A 19,279-nucleotide genomic window follows, 5' to 3' on the forward strand; every position below is an offset into this window, starting at 1 on the left:
TTTAAGTGTGATCTGTTTATTGTTGCCACTATGGGTACATTCTCCTAATTCTCTGCCTCAAATCCCAATGATGCTTTTATATATGTGCAACACATGTCAATCTCTAGTTTCCTTGAGCTGAAATGTTTGGCTGTGAAATGTGAGGCATCTTTCAGGAAACAGAGTGGTAATGTGTAAGATGAAATGTTTCAGTGGTATTTCTAAAGATTTTTTTTTTTTTTTTTATTTGACAGAGACACAGTGAGAGAGGGAACACAAGCAGGGGGAGAGGGAGAAGCAGGCTTCCCACGGAGCAGGGAGCCCGATGTGGGGCTCGATCCCAGGACTCTGGGATCATGACCCGAGCCGAAGGCAGATGCTTAACGGCTGAGCCACCCAGGTGCCCCTCAGTGATATTTCTTACATCACATGAAACTCATTGTGAAATGCCACTAGATTCAGTCCTTCACTGTATTTAGAGAGCCTGAAGCTTTTGCTTTTATGGAGATTAGAAAAGGAAACGTGAATTATATAAATTTAAGTGAAATTAGAAATAAAAATATATCTTACACAGTTATAGTACAAATTTTGCAAAGACTTCACAAGCCACAAAATCTTAGAAATTATTATAAAATTATTTTTGTTCCTTTTCACCATTTTCTATAAGGTCAATTCCTAAGTTAGTCCCCTCTTTGTATTATATGAAATTGGCTTTCAGATAAAGGACAAGTGATAATAAATAAGGACTGCCAGGGCCTCAAAAGATGACAGTGAAGAAAAAAAAGATAATTAGGAAAAGCAGAAGTCTAAACATTAAAGTTCTGATTAATATTGGATGAAATCAACTTAACCCTGGTAAACCAGTCCTATTTATTTATAGCTAATGAAGAAGAATTTAAGTTATGCTACTTAAATATAATGATGTTTTGGAAAGCAGGTATTTTTGAAGATATGTATTCACAGCAACTAAATGTAGACTGTAGTCTATGCAGGACTTATTGTTCTTTAGTTTTATATCCAATAACTGCATCAAAGCTAATATTGATCTTTCGTTTTAAAAATGCCAGGAAACGCTCAGGAAAGATCCTAAAAAAAAAAGACACATGAAAATAATTAGGAAATTAATATTAAGTGTATTTGTAAAATATCTTCTTTTAAAATACTTATATTTATCATGTATCATCTTTTTTTGCATGAGGAAAAGAACTTTTTAATTTCTATTCTACGTGTGAGGCAGCTATACATAATGTATAAATCAAATACTGGAATACAACCACATCCAAAAAAAGGAAAGAACAGGCACATACAAGATGGAAACTATTTTGTTGGACTTAACTTCCTTTCTCTTTCTTTTTTCTTTCTTTCTTTCTCTCTTTCCTTTCAGAGTAAGGAAGTTTTCTGGATATTTCTTAAAAAACCAGACTTCAGCCTTATTGCCCTAGTCCCCACTTAACAACAGGTATTTGTAAAGTCTCCCCATTATAATGCTGTTTTCTCATCCACAGCTGGCTATGGAAATGCCTGTAGGATGGACCTTTCCATCCTACGGTCTATGGAGAGCCTCGGATGAGTATGTGCTATAAGCCTTGTCTAAAAACCAAAGGCATGATGTGTCTCTTACTTCCCTGCACTATTTCCTAATGGATGTAAGTGCTGCTGTGACAGCTAACATAAAAAAAATTCATAGCAACTTCTTGTCATCAGTAGTTTCTCAATCAATAGAGATAATACATATCTCTAATCTGTGGTTTGGGTGTATCCCTTATCAGGAATCATCTTAAACAAGATTAGTCTTAAAATTAGGAGCTTTAACTCTGAGTCACTACTCTATGTTCTTTCCAATTAAATCCATTTTGTTTTCAAAAGGAAAAGGAAGGAGGCTTTGCCTCCTTTAGGGTAGGAGTGACTTGAAATATTTAGTTTTCGGGGCGCCTGGGTGGCTCAGTCGGTTAAGCGTCTGCCTTCGGCTCAGGTCATGATCCCAGGGTCCTGGGATCGAGCCCCGCGTCAGGCTCCTTGCTCAGCGGGGAGCCTGCTTCTCCCTCTCCCACTCCCCCTGCTTGTGTTCCCTCTCTCTCTGTGTCTCTCTCTGTCAAATAAATAAATAAAATCTTAAAAAAAAAGTAATATTTAGTTTTCGAAATATATATATGCCTATGTTTCTCCAAAGATCTAAGAGAGGAGGTGTCTGAAGAGTTGACAGGCTAAAGGCTTTTAAAACAAGAAACATGGGGCACCTGGGTGGCTCAGTTGTTAAGCATCTACCTTTTTTTATTTTTTAAGATTTTATTTATTTATTTGACGGGCAGAGACACAGCGAGAGAAGGAACACAAGCAGGGGGAGTGGGAGAGGGAGAAGAAGGCTTCCCGCGGAGCAGGGAGCCTGATGCGGGGGCTGGATCCCAGGACGCTGGGATCATGACCTGAGCCAAAGGCAGACGCCTAACGGCTGAGCCACCCAAGCACCCCAGCTGTCTGCCTTTGGCTCAGGTCATGATCCCAGGACCCTGGAATTGAGCCCCACATCAGGCTCCCTGCTCCACTCCCCCTGCTTGTGTTCCCTCTCTCGCTGTGTCTCTCTCTGTCAAATAAATAAATACAAATCTTAAGAAAATAAAATAAAATAAGAAACATGACATTGGAAAGGAAATGAGAATAGGAACCAATTCTATACATGATAATCCAAAATATTATTAAAAATGTTCCACTGAGAGACTGAGGAGACAGAGCTGCTAAATGAAAACATAGATTAAAGCACTTGGTTTTGAGCATAATGCTGAACAAGTTATTTAACTTTTGAGTTTAAACTCCTCATGTGAAATTGGAAAAATCAACACCTACTCCACAGCGCTCTTGGGAAGAATCCATGTGTTATTTATTTTGTACATGACGGACATGTAGTAGGTCTAACATTTTTTCTCTCCCCACCCTAAATGGGCAAACCTCAGATACTGCAGGTTTTGTGCCAAACTACTGCAATAAAGAGAATATCACAATAAAGTGGGTCAAATGAATGTTTTGGTTTCCCAGTGCATATAAAAATTATGTTTACACTATAGTGTAGTCTATTAAGTGTGCAATAGCATTAGGTCTAAAAAAATTTTATAGACCTTAATTAGAAAATACTTTATTGCTAAAAACATGCTAACCATCACCTGAGCTTTCAGTGAGTTGTAATCACTGATCACAGATCACCGTAACAAATATAATCGTGAAAAAGTGTGAAATAGTGTAAGAGTTAACAAAATGTGACAGAGACATGAAGTGAGAAAATGGTATTGGAAAAATGACACCAGTAGAGTTGCTTGATAAGGGTTACCACAAACCTTCAGTTTGTAATAAACCCAGTATCTGATAGTACGGTGAGATGGAGGGCAATAGAATGAGGTATGCCTGTCCTTAAGAATATTGAGGAATTTGTCACATTCCAATGAGACTGAGAGAATCTAAACAGAATATCTAAGTCAGGGTAACCATAGTTGACCCTTGCACAACATGCACAACACACATATATCTTTTGACCCTCCAAAAACTTAACTACTAAAAGCCTGCTGTTGACTGGAAGCCTAACTGATAACTTAAATAGTCAATTAACACGTGTTTTATATGTTATATGTATTATATATTATATTCTTATAATAAAGTAAACTAGAGAAAAGAAAATGTTACTAAGAAAATCATAAGGAAGAGAAAATACATTGAAAGTACTGTACTGTATATAAACAAAAATCCACTTCTAAGTGGACCCCTGCAGTTCAAAGCCATGCTGTTGACCCATGCAGGGTCAACTGCATATACAGACATCTGACCAGCTGGCATTAAAATAAGGCTTGGCAATTGAGCACCAAACATTCACAGTCAGAAAAATCAGGGCAATGCTAATAATAGCGTTAATTATAATAATAATAGCTGTATATAACATTTATTGAGTATTTACAGTATACTAAATACTTTAAATGCATCATTTTATTTATTCCCCACAGTCCTATAATGTCTTATTGTCTCCATGTGACAGATGAAGACACTGAGCTTCCAAGAAGTTAAACAACTCATCTTATATCCATGTGGTAAGCAAGTCACAAACACAGTTTCATCTAACTCCAAAGCACAAACTTTGAGTCTCTCTGCTAAAGGTCTAGGAAATAGAATTAATTTATTAAATCAACACACATTTTGGTGCCCCCCTCCATGTGTCTGTCAACTCTTAGGAGTACAAGCATTACATACAGTGATGAAAACAGGCGAACTTCCTTCCCTTATGGACTTACATTCTAAGGGACTGTAGTCAGAGTGCTTACTTATGAAATGTAACAAGAAGAATGCTAAACACTTCACATGTTTTAACTTGGTTATTCACCCAGGAAATCCTTGAGTTTTACTACCTAAACTAAGGTATGTTCAACCATAGTTCCTTGCAGAATGGGCTAAAAAGGGGCTAAAGAGCCTAACATGCTTTTGATCTTTTGAAGTTTTTTCAGTTCCTAGGTCAGTAATTCTCAAAGTATAATCTTGAACCAACTGCCTGTGGCAACTGCCTGTTAAAATACAGATGTCTGGGTCCCAACCAAAATATCCTATATTAAAACCTCTAGAGGTGAGCTTTAAGAATCTATTTTTAAAAATTATCTTCCCAAGTGATCCTGATACCCCACCACGTAGGGACAGAGAACAAGAGGCTGGCTGGCTTCCTTCTTTCCTCCCTCCCTTCCTCCCTCCCTTCCTCCCTCCCTCCCTTCCTTCCTTCTTTCCTTTCTCCTTCCCTTCCTTCCTTCCTTCCTTTCCTCCTCCCTCCCTCCGGCCCTCCCTCCCTTCATTCCTTCCCTCCCTCCCTCTTTTAACCTAAGCCACCTCTTCACATTCCCCTCATGACCTGGACCAGCCTCACTGCCACACAGTGTTCTCATATGAATAATGAGGCAATGTGCTATAAGGAAGGTGGTTAAGCCAGTGGTTTCCAATCTTGGCTGTACATCAGAATCACCTGGAAAGTTGCACCTCTCAGAGACCAGCCCACACCTCAGGCCAATTACAATGGTCTTGAGGAGTAGGTCCCAGGAGTTAGTATTTTGAAAACTCCCAAGTGAATTCCAATGTAAACAAAGCTGACACCTACTAAAGAAATGCTTCTCAAATTTGAATATGCATTCAAATCACCTGTGGATCCTACAAGAATGCAAAATTCTCATTCAGGACATCAAGAGATTCTGTTTTCCTAACAAATTCCCAGGTGATGCTGATGCCACTGGTCCCTGCAAGTAGTAAGGCTCAAGGATCTCTAAATCATAGAAGATTATTTAACAATTCCTATGCTTCAGTATGATGTTGCATAAAATAAGAGCTTGATGATTATCTTTGTATATTCAGATGAATATCTAACACCTAACTATAGTCTCCTCCAATATTATTGTTCTATGATTCCATTATGTAGTGATGCTTAAAAACTATCCTTCTTTATAGTCATTCATCTATGAGACAAGGCTTTCAGAAATATACACTTCTCTTTCTCTAAAAAGAAAACTTAAAAACTTGTGGAAATTCTTCAGTTCAGTAAATGATTGCTATACAAACGCTGCTTCAAGGACTAACAAATGTGGTATTAAAAACTGATGCATTATTGAAGCCTATCGTTTTTGTACCTTAATTCCATTCAATTGTACTTTATCAGATGTCTGGTTTGAAATCTGAGTAAAAACATGTAATATATAAATCTTTATTTATAATGCTAATAAATGTAAATATCACTTACTTTTCCACCAGTGTTAAAAGGCTTATAGAAGATGGAACAAAAATCATTTTCTGGTCAGTCAGGATCCCTTTCATCAGCTTGTCTACCACTTCCTCAGGTTCCAGGGTGGGTCCCAAACTGAAATCAGAAGCAGTCTTTAGCAACAAAACGTTTCACGGAAGCTTCCACTTTGGTTAGGTGCTAAACGAAGAAGTTAAATTACCATAGGAATCAACATAACGGACTTGTAGCATCTGGCCCATTATAAGTGCCCCCAAATAGTAGCTGCTTCAGCATGAATAATAACAACCACTTATTTAGTGCTTATCACATACTGTGCACTGTGCTAAACACGCTCCATAGGGCATCTCACTGAAGTTTTGCAACAGCCTGTGACGGAGAGACTACAGTCCCTATTTTGCAAATGAGAATTATAGATGTAGCCAGGACTAAAAAATAATTGAGCTGGATTCGGACTGACAAATTCTCTTTTAAATCTTTAGAAGTCTTGGGGTGCCTGGGTGGCTCAGTCAATTGGGCATCTGCATTCAGCTCAAGTCATGGTCCCAGAGTCCTGGGATGGAACCCCACATTGGCGGGTTCCCTGCTCAGCGGGGCGTCTGCTTCTCCCTCTCCCTCTGCCCCTCCTCCCACTTGTGCTCTCTCTTAAATAAATAAATAAATAAATAAATAAAATCTTAAAAACAATCTTTAGAAGTCTTGGGGAAAAAGTCAAATACCATTATACAAATTTTATTATATACTAAGTCTCTTCAGTGAACAATTTCTAAAGTGTCAGAGAAAATTAAAATATAAAAATGTGCCTGCTCCTAGTACCCAAAATCTATAAAGAACCTATCAAACTCAAAACCCAAAGAACAAATAATCCAATCAACAAATGGGCAGAAGACACGAACAGATGTTTCTCCCAAGAAGACAACCAAATGGCCAACAGACACATGAAAAAATGCTCAACACCACTTGGCATCAGGGAAATAGAAATCAAAACCTCAATGAGGTACCACCTCACACCAGTTCAGAATGGTTAAAATTAACAAGTCAGGAAATGACAGATGTTGGTGAAGAGGTGGAGAAAGGGGAACCCTCCTACACTGTTGGTGGGAATGCAAGCTGGTGCAGCCACTCTGGAAAACAGTATGGAGGTTCCTCAAAAAGTTGAAAATAGAGCTTCCCTACGACCCAGCAATTGCACTACTGGGTATTTACCCCAAAGATACAAATGTAGTGATCCGAAGGGGCACCTGCACCCCAATGTTTATTGGCAGCAATGTCCACAAGAGCCAAACTATGGAAAGAGCCCAGATGTCCATCAACAGATGAATGGATAAAGAAGATGTGGTGTGTGTATATATATATATATATATATATATATATATATATTTTATGCACAATGGAATATTTGCAGCCATCAAAAAATGAAATCTTGCCATTTGCAACGATGTGGATGGAACTAGAGGGTATTATGCTAAGCAAAATCAGTGAATCAGAGAAAGACAATTATCATATGATCTCACTGATACGTGGAATTTAAGAAGCAAGGCAGAGGATCATAGAGGAAGAGAGGAAAAAATGAAACAAGATGAAACCAGAGAGGGAGACAAACCACAAGAGACCCTTAATCTTAGGAAACAAACTGAGGGTTGCTGGAGGGGAGGGGGGTGGGGGGATGGGGTAACTGGGTGATGGACATTGAGGAGGGTAAAGTGCTATGGGGAGCGCTGTGGATTGTTTAAGACTGATGAATCACAGACCTGTACCCCTGAAACAAATAATACATTATATGTTAATTAATGGAATTGAAGTTAAAAATAAAATAAAATAAAAATAGTAAAAAAACAAAACCAAAAAAAAAATGTGCCTGGCTCTAGGTCCTTCATCTCCATAGGGAACCCTTATATTTACTAGGTCTTGATTTAATTTTCAGCCTTGTTACTTAGTTCCATGTTGCATCCTCACCCTGGCATATGCACTGTGGAATAGCAGGAGGTCTCTAAAAGATGGCCTTTGCTATCTGCATGTTAGAACACGTGCACTTAGGATGGTGTTGTGCAAGAATTGGTCCTCAGTTTTTAACATTTTATTGATGACTTTAAAAAAAGCTACATAATTAAATACACTCATGAAATCTGCCAACATCAGCAAATATTTGAATAACATTCTGGGGAGGCAGATTTTAAATGTGTGTGATTAGTTAAGAGAAGTGAGACAAAAAGAACTGGGTGAGATTCATTAGGAACAAATACAGAATAGTTCATGTGGAAAGAAAAAAATATGCAGTAAAGTAAAATTAGGACAGTCGAGAAGGGTAGTATTATACTTAAAAGTGAGCATGATTCATATGGGGAATATAAGAAACGGTACAGAGGATCATAGGGGAAGGGAGGGAAAACTGAATGGGAAGAAATCAGAGAGGGAGACAAACCATGAAAGACTTTTTTGACTCCAGGAAACGAACTGAGGGTTGTGGAAAGGGAGGTGGGTAGGAGGATGGGGTAACTGGGTGATGGGCACTGAGCAGGGCACATGATGTGATGAGCACTGGGTGTTGTACACAACTGATGAATCATTGAACACTACACCAAAAACCAATGATCTGCTGTATGTTGGCTAACTGAATTTAAATTAAAAAAAGTGAGCCGGATAATTGAATATATGAAGGAGAGCAGAGTTTAAAATGTATATGATACGATCTTTCATTCTCAGCATAGGGCAGTCATTTCTGAAAATACTGTGCTCCCCCGGGACCCTGAAGTATTATATAGGAAAAATGTGGAGATGCAACAGAAAAGGAAATGTAATAATAAAGATGATAGCTTTTGGCCCAGAAGAGGTAAAAATGAAAGGCAATCGAAGCTTGAAGAAGACTAAGCCCTCATTTTAGCCTGTGACATAAGCAGAGCACCAAGGAGGATGAGCCTAGAAACTGAAAGATGCTTGTGCCTTGAAGTGTTCAGGAGGAAATTCACCTTCTAGCATACTGCTCCCAGACTTCACTACCCCAGGCGTCATGAAAGCACACAAACCCGTGTAAACGGTACAGCATACTTCTGCGTTCACACTGTGGCCTTGTGAACCTCCCGGTCAAATAGTGTTGCGCTGACTAAACTTTTCTTAGTGTACTTGATTTCTTTACCCAAAAACTTAGCCTCTGCCAAGAAATTTTCATGAAATTTAATGGCTGGCCAACACCCAAGACTTTTAAAAAGAAAAGGTTTCCACAAAATACTATCCTGGCAGAATGAAATCTTAGTCATTAAAATATCAGTACGTGGAAAATTTTTTTTCCCTGATAGTCTACTGTTAATAAGAGTTGCAAACCCTATTAAATAAATGCTCATGATGGATTTTGTAGAAACTGTCCCAAAATACTTCAGGCCTGTCTGTTGGTGTGGGGAAGGAGAATGCACGTGGGGGCATAGGAATACTTAGGGACAAAGAGTGTTTTCAGGTAGAAGAACTATGTTTGATTATCTAGCGACCACTTAGGTAATTGAGTAACTTTGGGGAAGATATTTCTACTCTTTAAAGTTTAGAGGTTTTTGTTTTTGTATTTAATCTGAAAAATGGGGTTAATGCAGCGGTATGCTAGTAAATGTTTCACAACAGGCTCTCTAGCGCAGATACCTGTTTTGCAGCATTTCATTTCTGTGGTGTACATACTCTCACCATTGTGGATTTCAAGCTCTCAAAAGGGTGTTGCTGAATGAGTGTAAGCTGGCTTCTGCATTCCACTGGCAATGTGCCTGGAAGTAATTTACACAGTCATACGATACAAATGTTACTTGTTGCCTTCTTAAATATAACATTTTCTTTTTTATGGTACTAGCCAACAAAACTATTATCTTTCTGTAGCACACATGAAAACTAAACTTTTAAAGGAAATTAAAAAATAATGTTTTATTAACATATAATGTATTATTTGTTTCAGGGGTACAGGTCTGTGATTCATCAGTCTTACACAATTCACAGTGCTCCCCATAGCACCTACCCTCCCCAATGTCCATCACCCAGGCACCCCATCCCTCCCACCCCCTTCCCCTCCAGCAACCCTCAGTTTGTTTCCTGAGATTAAGACTCTCTTAGGGTTTATCTCCCTCTCTGGTTTCATCTTATTTCATTTTTTTCCTCCCTTCCCCTATAATCCTCTGTCTTGTTTCTCAAATTCCTCATGTCAGTGAGATCATATGGTACTTACCTTTCTCTGATTGACTTATTTTGCTTAGCATAATACCCTCTAGTTCCATACACATCGTTGTAAAGAAATTTTTTTATGTATATTTCATGTAGGAGAGTAGATGTTTTTGAAAGGATATTGAACAAAAATTCTTGGCTGTCCAAAAAATTTAGTCAGGATATCCAATTACACTTAATCTAATAAATTCAGATTATGCTACATTGTTGGAAATGGAAAGAGAGCATTATGTGAGGGAAGAATATTTAATTAAAAGTTATCCATGTACCTAACAATAGAGCTCCAAAATACATGAAGCAAAAATTAACAGAATTACAGGAAGACACAGTTTAAAAATAAGAATTGGAGACATTAACCTTACTTTCAACAATGAATTGAACAACTAGACATATTAGCAAAGAAACAGAGGACTTGAACAACAGGATAAGCCAACTGGACCAACAGCATCTATAGAACTCTTCATCCAACAACAGCAGAATTCATATTCCTCTCCAGGGCACAAAGAACGTTATTAAGGTCAGACTATATGTGAAACCACAAAACAAGTCTCGTGAAATTAAAAAAAGACTAAAATCATACAAAATATGTTCTCCAAACACAATGGAATAAAATCAGAAATCAATAACAGAAGAAAAACTGGGAAAACTCATAAATATATAGAAATTAACTAATGGGACAAGGAAGAAATCACAGCAAATTAGGAAATACTTTGAGATGAATGAAAAAACACAACATGCCAAAATTTATGGGATGCAGCAAAAGCAGTGTTCAGAGGGAAATTTATAGCTATAAATTCCTACATTTAAAAAAACCCCAAGATCTCAAATCCATAACCTAACTTTTCACTTTAATAAACTAAAAAGAGAAGAACTAAATGTAAAGAAAGCAAAATGAAAGAAATCATGATTAGAGCAGAGATAACTGACATGGAGAATAGATTACAATAGAAAAAAACCAATGAAGGGGCGCCTGGGTGGATCAGTCGGTTAAGCGTCTGCCTTTGGCTCAGGGCATGATCTCAGGGTCCTGGGATCCAGCCCCGCGTCGGGCTCCCTGCTCCGCGGGAAGCCTGCCTCTCCGTCTCCCACTCCCCCTGCTTGTGTTCCCTCTCTCACTGTGTCTCTCTCTGTCAAAAAATAAATAAAATCTTAAAAAAAAAAAGAATGCTAAGTGGTTCACCATATAATCAATCATTATAACATATCCTATGAAAAGCCCCACATGACCATCTCAACAGGCACAGAGAAAGCATTTGACACAATCCAACATACTTTCATGGGGAAAAAAAAAAGCACTCAACAAACTAGGAACATGAGGGAACTTCCTTAAGCTGATTTCACAAGCACTTGTATGATGTAGCTTGATTTATATAAGCAGAGTGGAGTAAAGAAAAGAACAGGATTTATTAAATATGAAAAGATTATTGTCAGCCTTTCTAATAATCAAAAACATATTAATATAACACAGTACTTTTTCCCGCCTCATCACATTGACAAAGATTAAACGTGTGCTAAAAAAAAAAAAAAAAAAAAAAGATTAAACGTGTGCTACTATTCAAAGCTGGCAAAGGTAAGGGGAATGGGTACTTTATACTCCACTGGTTGGCAGGATAAATCAGGACAATCCTTCTGGAGGGCAATCTAATAAATCTATCAAAAGTAAGTAAGTTCCTACTCTTTCATCCAGCAATTCCATTTCAAAAAAAAAATCATAACAAAATGGTTAGAAAAGTGAGCAAAGATACATATGCACATACACATACATACACAACAAGCATCCCAATTCTTTGTTAATTGTCACTAGCAGAGCTTTGCCAGGAGAGGGCACTCTTGCCCACAAGGAAGGTTACTTTGTGCGGCCATGTCCTGGGGGCAAGGTTAAAAAATTCAAGTACAGGGCGCCTGGGTGGCTCAGTTGGTTAAGCGACTGCCTTTGGCTCAGGTCATGATCCCAGGGTCCTGGGATCAAGCCCCCCTCAGCGGGAAGCCTGCTTCTCCCTCTCCCACTCCCCCTGCTTGTGTTCCCTCTCTCGCTGTGTCTCTGTCAAATTTAAATAAAATCTTTTTTAAAAAGTTCAATTAGAATTTTTAAAAAATACGCTGTCTGTTTTTAACTGCTAAAAGAGAGTCTGGGTGAAAAAACTGACTCAAATATATTATATCAGGGTCCAATGAGGGTTTTCCTCCTGAAAATAATGGAGGCAATTGGCAAATCTTATCCTTGAGGATGGAACTCATCTCTTCCTTTGACACTTCCTTTTAATTTTAATGGACTCTTTTTAAAAAATATATATATTTTTGTTGAGATATAATCGACACATCACCTAACCCATGTAAGTTTAAGGTGTATGATGTGTTGATTTATTCATATATTGCAATATGATTACCATGGAATTAGCTAACACCTCTACCACATGATTGTGTGTGTGTGTGTGTGTGTATGTGTGTGCGTGTGATGGGAACAATTAAGATCTAGCCTCTTAGCAACTTTGATGTTTACAATATAGGATTGCTGTCTACGATCACTATGCTACATATCAGAACTCCAGAAGTTATTTATCTACTGGTTGCAAGTTCATGCCCTGAAATGACTATCTCCCCAGTGCTCCCATCCCCGGCCTCTGGTAACTACCATTGTACTCTGTGTTTTTATCAGTCCAGCTTTTTTAGATTACACACATAAATGAGATCATATAGTACTTGTCTTGACAGGTTAGTGAAGTTTTATCCTCTTTCTACTACTCAGGCCCCCAAATTAATTTGTCCTTTATGTTCTCTCTTCAGGGTTCAATTAGGGTTTACTTGATTAATACAGATGAATTAAAACACTGGCCTTCTAACGTAAATATGTTCACTTTTGTTTTCTAACAAAATTGTATCTTAAAAATAGGCTCTTGGGCACCCGGGTGGCACAGTCAGTTGGGTGTCCAACTCTTGGTTTTGGCTCGGGTTGTGATCTCAGGGTCATGGGATCAAGTCCCGAGTTGGGCTCTGCACTCAGCCTGGAGTCCGCTTGGGTTTCTCTCTCCTTCTCCCGCTGCCCCTCCCCCTGCGTGCTCTCTAAAATAGATAAGTTAAAAAAAAAATAGGCTCTTGGACAATTTGATAGATTCTTTAGGGGGCTTGAGATCTTTGGACAGCTACCAAATTTCTACCTGATGTTGGCTTTCTACTCTGTCGACCTGTGGGTAGACATATTTAGGTTAAGATGTATTTACATAGAACCTGCTATTTTCCCAAAGGGCCACAATGAATATTCTTTATTAACATAAAATATATTTTCACCAAAGGCAGATAAACAGGGGAAAAGAGGGAGAAAATTTGAGGAGAAAGAATAAAACTTAAAAATTGAATCTTAGTGTAATAGATAATCCAAAAGTAGATCCAAGTAAATATGCAGACTATAAAGATGACATTGTTCAAAGCAGTGAAGGAAATGATGTATTATTTAATAAATGATGCAAAATAACATTAACTATTTGGGGAAAACAAGCATTACCATGACCTTATTTCTTAAAGTAAATTAGGTCTGAATGTGAAATACAACCATAAAAGTACTAGAAAAACAATATAGGTAGATATTTTCATAAGCTTGGGGTGAAAAAGACCTTCGTAAACACCTCGCAGAAACTAAAGGCCATGAAGGGAAAAAAATGAGAAATTTTAATGGAAAACTAAATAAAAATAAGTTTTAACAGCAAATAGTCAGCTGGGGAAAAGCATATGCAACATCTATGACATATAAAAGGGTATCTTGATAGACACCAATTTTAAAACTCGATAGCTCAGTGGGAAAGATGAGCAGAGGCCATGAAACAGGCAATTCACAAAAGTCAAACTACCCCAAAACATAAGACAACACTTTGATCTAGCTCCTGGGTCATCAGAAAACAAAGACGATCCTTCACAGAGGGAAAGAACATTACATCCCCGGAAGGCAGAGCAGTGAGGAAGCAGGGAAGTGGAGGTGTGCTCTTCTTGTACCGTGCTACAGACTGGCACAACACTTCCCAGTTTGGCAGCACATAGGAATATTGAACATTTGAATACCCTTCGACCCAGAAACCCCTCTTCTAAAATCTACCTGAAGGAGGGGCACCTGTGTGGCTCAGGTCATGATCCCAGAGTCCTGGGATCGAGTCCCACATTGTCCCGTTGTCCAGCTCCCTGCACAGCGGGGAGTGTGCTTCCCCCCTCTGCCCCTCCCCCTGCTCACGCTCTCTCTGTTTCACAAATAAATAAAATCTTTAAAAAAATAAAATAAGGGGCGCCTGGGTGGCTCCCCATTAAGCGTCTGCCTTTAGCTCAGGTCGTGATCTCAGGGTCCTGGGATCCAGCTCCGCATCGGGCTCCCTGCTCCACGGGAAGCCTGCTTCTCCCTCTCCCACTCCCCCTGCTTGTGTTCCCTCTCTCACTGTGTCTCTCTCTGTCAAATAAATAATAAAATATTTTAAAAAATAAAAATAAAATAATAAAATAAAATAAAATAAAATCTACCTGAAGGAAATGGTACCAAATTGTGAAAATGTGTGTGCACTAGGATGCTCATTACAGCTGTGCCAGGGGAAAAAAAAAAATCACTAGTAGACACAAGTGTTCAGACTAAGTAATCAATAGAATTTATGCTAAAGCTCTGTATTTACTGACAGGAAATGAGGTCCACAACATAATACTGAGCGAAATAAGTACCTGACTTACAGCCTCCAGAACCCCAGGTGTAATATATGCCAGTTACATAAAATTCAGACATTTAAGCAGTACACGGAGAGATGTCTAGAAGAATGTTTATCAAAATGGTAAGGGTAGTCTGCACTGGATAGAGGGTTTCAAGGAAACTCAAAAAGAAACTTTCTTACTTATTTGTATTTTTCTGTATGTTGGAATTTTTCAAAAAGTATGCATCGTGTTTACAATGACATTAAAATTATTCCTAAAGAGGAGAAACATTAAAAGTTAACCTCAGAACTGATCCTTTATAGTTGCATTTATTTATTTTTTAGAGAGGGAGAGGGGTTGGGGGAGGGGCAGAGGCAGAGGGAGACAGAATCCTAAGCAGGTTCCATGCCCAGCTCGGAGCCCCATGCAGGGCTCGATCTCACAACCCTGAGATCATGACCTGAGCTGAATTCCAGAGTCAGACGCTTAACCGACTGAGCCACCCAGGCGCCCCTTTAGTTCCGTTTTTTTTTTTTTTTAAGATTTTATTTATTTATTTGAGAGAGAGAGAATGAGAGACAGAGAGCACGAGAGGGAAGAGGGTCAGAGGGAGAAGCAGACTCCCTGCTGAGCAGGGAGCCCGATGTGGGACTCGATCCCAGCACTCCAGGATCATGACCTGAGCCGAAGGCAGTCGCTTAGCCAACTGAGCCACCCAGGCGCCCTAGTTTCGTTTTTTAACCAAGTAAAGACTGGTACTCATTTTGGAGGATAACCTCTAGATTACCAAAGGAGGGTGTTCTTCACACCGTGGTCCTGGGTTGTCTGTATCTCAATTGCCAATGGTGCTTGTTAAACAGAGCCCCAAGGCCCCTTCTCCCACCACCACCCTATCCCGGCCAAACCCAAACAATCAACATCTCTGGGGGTGGGATCCTTACGCGGTTCCCAAGCACTCCTGATGAAATGTATGTATACTTAAGTCAGAGAACCACGGCCCAGGAAAAGGAAAGAAAGGAGGATTAGCAAGTTCACCTGAGTTAACTCATATTTATGTTTATATACATTCTCTCCCTTTTTCTCTCCACCTGTTTCCCCACACTCTACAGGAGCTGAAATTGAGATGAGCTAAGGGCATTGAATATCAGGTGTTTGAAGGATTAAACTATTTAAGAAAACCCACAGAATGGCTGATATTCATAGTAATCACCAACCCTTTTGTCTTCCTTTCTGTCTCAACTTACGCAGTGTTTGGGTTTTTGATGAAGCCAGTGTTTATGAAATTAGGGCAGAGACATGTTGTTTTGATGCCAGTTTTTTCTAAGGCAGCCAGTTCTTCAGTTAAAGCTTTATGAAATCCAACAGCAGCAAACTTGCTTGAACTGAAAATAAACAGAGAGAGGTCACAAAATAATTCCAGAAAGCTGCTGCATCTACTTATTTCAGATGTCTGTTTTCCCTAGTTAAGTGTGGTCCTGTGCCGAGCCTCGCGGCCATCAGATGAGTCTCAGGGTCCAGCCCAGACCTATCGAATCAGAATGTGCATTATAGACCCTCAGATAAATTCATAGGCATTAAAGTCTAAGAAGCAGGGCGCCTGGGTGGCTCAGTCGGTTAAGCATCCGTCTCTTGATTTTGGCTCAGGTCGTGATCTCAGGGTCATGAGATCAAGCCCAGGCCGGGCTCTGGGCTCTGGGGGGAGCTTGCTTGGGGTTCTCTCTTTCCTTCTCCCTCTGTCCCTCCCCCCTGCTTGTGTGCAAGCATGAGTGATCTCTGTCTCAAAAATCAATCAATAAATCAATCCTTAAAGTCTAAGAAGCATTGGCACAGAACAATGCTTGTTACTTACTACTTACTACGTCCCAACATCACCTACTAAGGTGAGAACTGAGTAGGTTCAAAGGTCTTGCTAGGAAAATTGGCCAATGGGGTGCCTGGGTGGCTCAGTCGGTTAAGCGTCTGCCTTCGGCTCAGGTCATGATCCCAGGGTCCTGGGATCGAGCCCCACATCGGGCTCCCTGCTCAGCGGGGAGCCTGCTTCTCCCTCTGCCTCTGCCTGCCTGCCTGCCTGCCTACTTGTGCTCTCTCTCTCTCTCTGTCAAATAAATAAATAAAATCTTAAAAAAAAAATTGGCCAAGTGTTTGTTTTTGCTGTTGTTGTTTCCGTAAGATTTAATGTCACTAGAACCTGTTAATTATCTAATATATCCAAGAATTCCTGGGAAAATTCTCCTGGACAAGTCCTATTTTTCCCTTGAAGTCTCAGTTTTATTTCCTCAAAGAGGACTCCCCTGACCCCTAGTCTAAATTTTTTCCCCATTATATAGTAATCTTCAGTTTTTCATGATAGCCTGTTTAGGATTTGTGATTAAATATTCATTGGGCTGAATTTTTTTTTTTTTTACATCTGTCCCTCATACTTTTACTCTAAGTTTTGTGACTATTTTGGTTTCCAGTAAATCCCAAGGGCCTAGCAGTGCTTGGCTTATAATAGCTGCTCAATAAGTATTTGTCAAATGAATGAATCAAAATGCATAACTATTCTTATTGTCACAGCTCCTTCATTTGGCAAGAGAAGGAAAATTAATCATATTCTAAGCAGATATTATTTTTCCAATTAGGTTTTTAAGAAAATACCTTTACTGAGAAATAAATTCATGTCATAATTCACCCATCTGAAGTGTACAATTCAATGGTTTTTGGAATATGACATTATTAACTTTTAAAAATTGTGTGAAAATATTTACAATAATATTTGCCATTTTAACCACTTTTAAGTGTGCAGTTCAGTGCCATTAATTACCAGATTATTTTTCTTTAAGTCTGTATTTATTAGCAATTATACAAAGTAGTTGTAAATTCTTGCCAAGTAACCTGTGCTTTGGAAAATACAAACCTGTGGAAAGTTCTCTCAACTTTTTTTTTTTAAAGCTTACACATACACTGAAGGCTTTAAAGATTGCTAAATTTACTTACGTAAAATGTAAACCTTACCTTGAAAAATGACACAAAAATAATCATATGTAAAATTGATCACTACATGTCAGACACTGTCCTCAGTTATTCAGATGTATTATTGCATTTAATCCTCACAACGACTCTGCAATAGATGTTACTATGATCCTCATTTACCAAAGGACACTGAGGCACTGGGGTGGGGGCAATTGGTTTGCAATCTCCTTGGGAGCTTGTTGGGTATAATCTGAAGCTGTTCCCTGCTGCACAGGGCAGGGAAGCCAAAGAAACAGACAGACCACTCCAGATTGGTAGGTGGCAGGTTTAATAAGCAAGAGAACTTGGGAGGCTTGTCTTGGGCAGACATAAGGTGAGTAGATCTCCACACCCACCTGCCAGAATCTTAAAAGTTTATATAGAGGCCTTAATTGGGTTCAGTCACATATACCATCCAGATAGGCTCAACACCACTTTTTTTTTTTTTTTAAGATTTTATTTATTTGCCAGTGAGAGAGTGAGAAAGAGAGAGAGGGAACAAGAGCACAAGCAGGGGAAGCACCCAGCAGAGGGAGAAGCAGGCTCCCTGCTCAGCAAGGAGCCCGATGCGGGGCTTGATCCCAGGATCTCAGGATCCCAGGATCCCCGGACCTGAGCCGAAGGCAGGTGTTTAACCGACTGAGCCACCCAGGCATCCCTCGACACCACATTTCTGTCTCAAGGCTGTGTTCCTGGGGCAGCTTTTGGGAATGGGGAAGGCAGTCGGATACCACATTCCAAGGACAGGGCAGTGGGGAGGAGCCTCCAATTGCCTAGGTCTAGCTCACAGGTCATGTCTTTTGGATGACTTCCCCTACAGCGTTATAGGGCTTGCCCAAACACACAAAACAAAGTGGCAGAATCAGGCTTTAAATTAGGGCAATAAACCAGGCCTCTATATGGTATACTCTAAACTTTACTGGCTCCCAACCAAGTTGAGAGGCAAATGACAAACTGGTAAAGCAGTTGCAATATGTAAGCCGTGGGTATGCATTAATCTAGGGCAACTTTTTTTTCTTTAAGATTTTATTTATTTATTTGACAGAGAGAGAGGGAACACAAGCAGTGGGAGTGGGAGAGGGAGAAGCAGGCTTCCCGCTGAGCAGGGAGCCCGATGCGGGACTCGATCCCAGGACCCCGGGATCATGACCTGAGCCGAAGGCAGACGCTTAACGACTGAGCCACCCAGGCGTATGCGTATAGGGCAACTTTTATAAACAAATAAGACAATACTCCAATGGAGAAATGGCTAAAGGACATTAGCAGAAAATTCACAATATAAAAATACCGATGGGTATATGCATCTAAAAATGTGTTATTCCAGGAATAAAATAAATAGAAACTAAAACAAGATGGAATTTTTGCTTAGCAATAATGGTGAGGATATGAGGAAATTTGTATTTGAGTTGCTTTTCAACGTACAGAATGTTTTCACTTTAAATCATTGAACTGGGGGCGCCTGGGTGGCTCAGTTGCTTAAGTGACTGCCTTCGGCTCAGGTCGTGATCCTGGAGTCCCGGGATCGAGTCCCGCATCAGGCTCCCTGCTCAGCAGGGAGTCTGCTTCTCCCTCTGACCCTCTTCCCTCTCGTGCTCTCTATCTCTCATTGTCTCTCTCTCAAATAAATAAAAAAATCTTTAAAAAAAAAAAGTTTAAAAAAAAAGTTAAATCATTGAACTGGGACTCTTTTCTCTGTAAACCTTCAATATATGTCTA

At 39.5% G+C, this 19,279-nt stretch overlaps 1 protein-coding gene across 1 annotated transcript in view; it reads right to left on the minus strand.

The window, feature by feature from the left end:
• The window catches only part of LOC113924677 (estradiol 17-beta-dehydrogenase 11), a 34,740-nt gene continuing 15,461 nt past the window's right edge, over window positions 1-19,279 (minus strand). Inside the window, exons 5-7 of the mRNA XM_027598779.2 lie at window positions 15,817-15,954; window positions 5,726-5,842; window positions 1-1,065 (exon numbers count right to left, since the gene is read on the minus strand). Coding sequence (XP_027454580.1) covers window positions 975-1,065; window positions 5,726-5,842; window positions 15,817-15,954 — 346 coding nt within the window. The 3' untranslated portion in view covers window positions 1-974. The remainder of the gene's footprint in view (window positions 1,066-5,725; window positions 5,843-15,816; window positions 15,955-19,279) is intronic.

The sequence above is a fragment of the Zalophus californianus genome, chromosome 2 (assembly GCF_009762305.2).
Source record: "Zalophus californianus isolate mZalCal1 chromosome 2, mZalCal1.pri.v2, whole genome shotgun sequence".
Lineage (NCBI taxonomy): Eukaryota > Metazoa > Chordata > Mammalia > Carnivora > Otariidae > Zalophus > Zalophus californianus.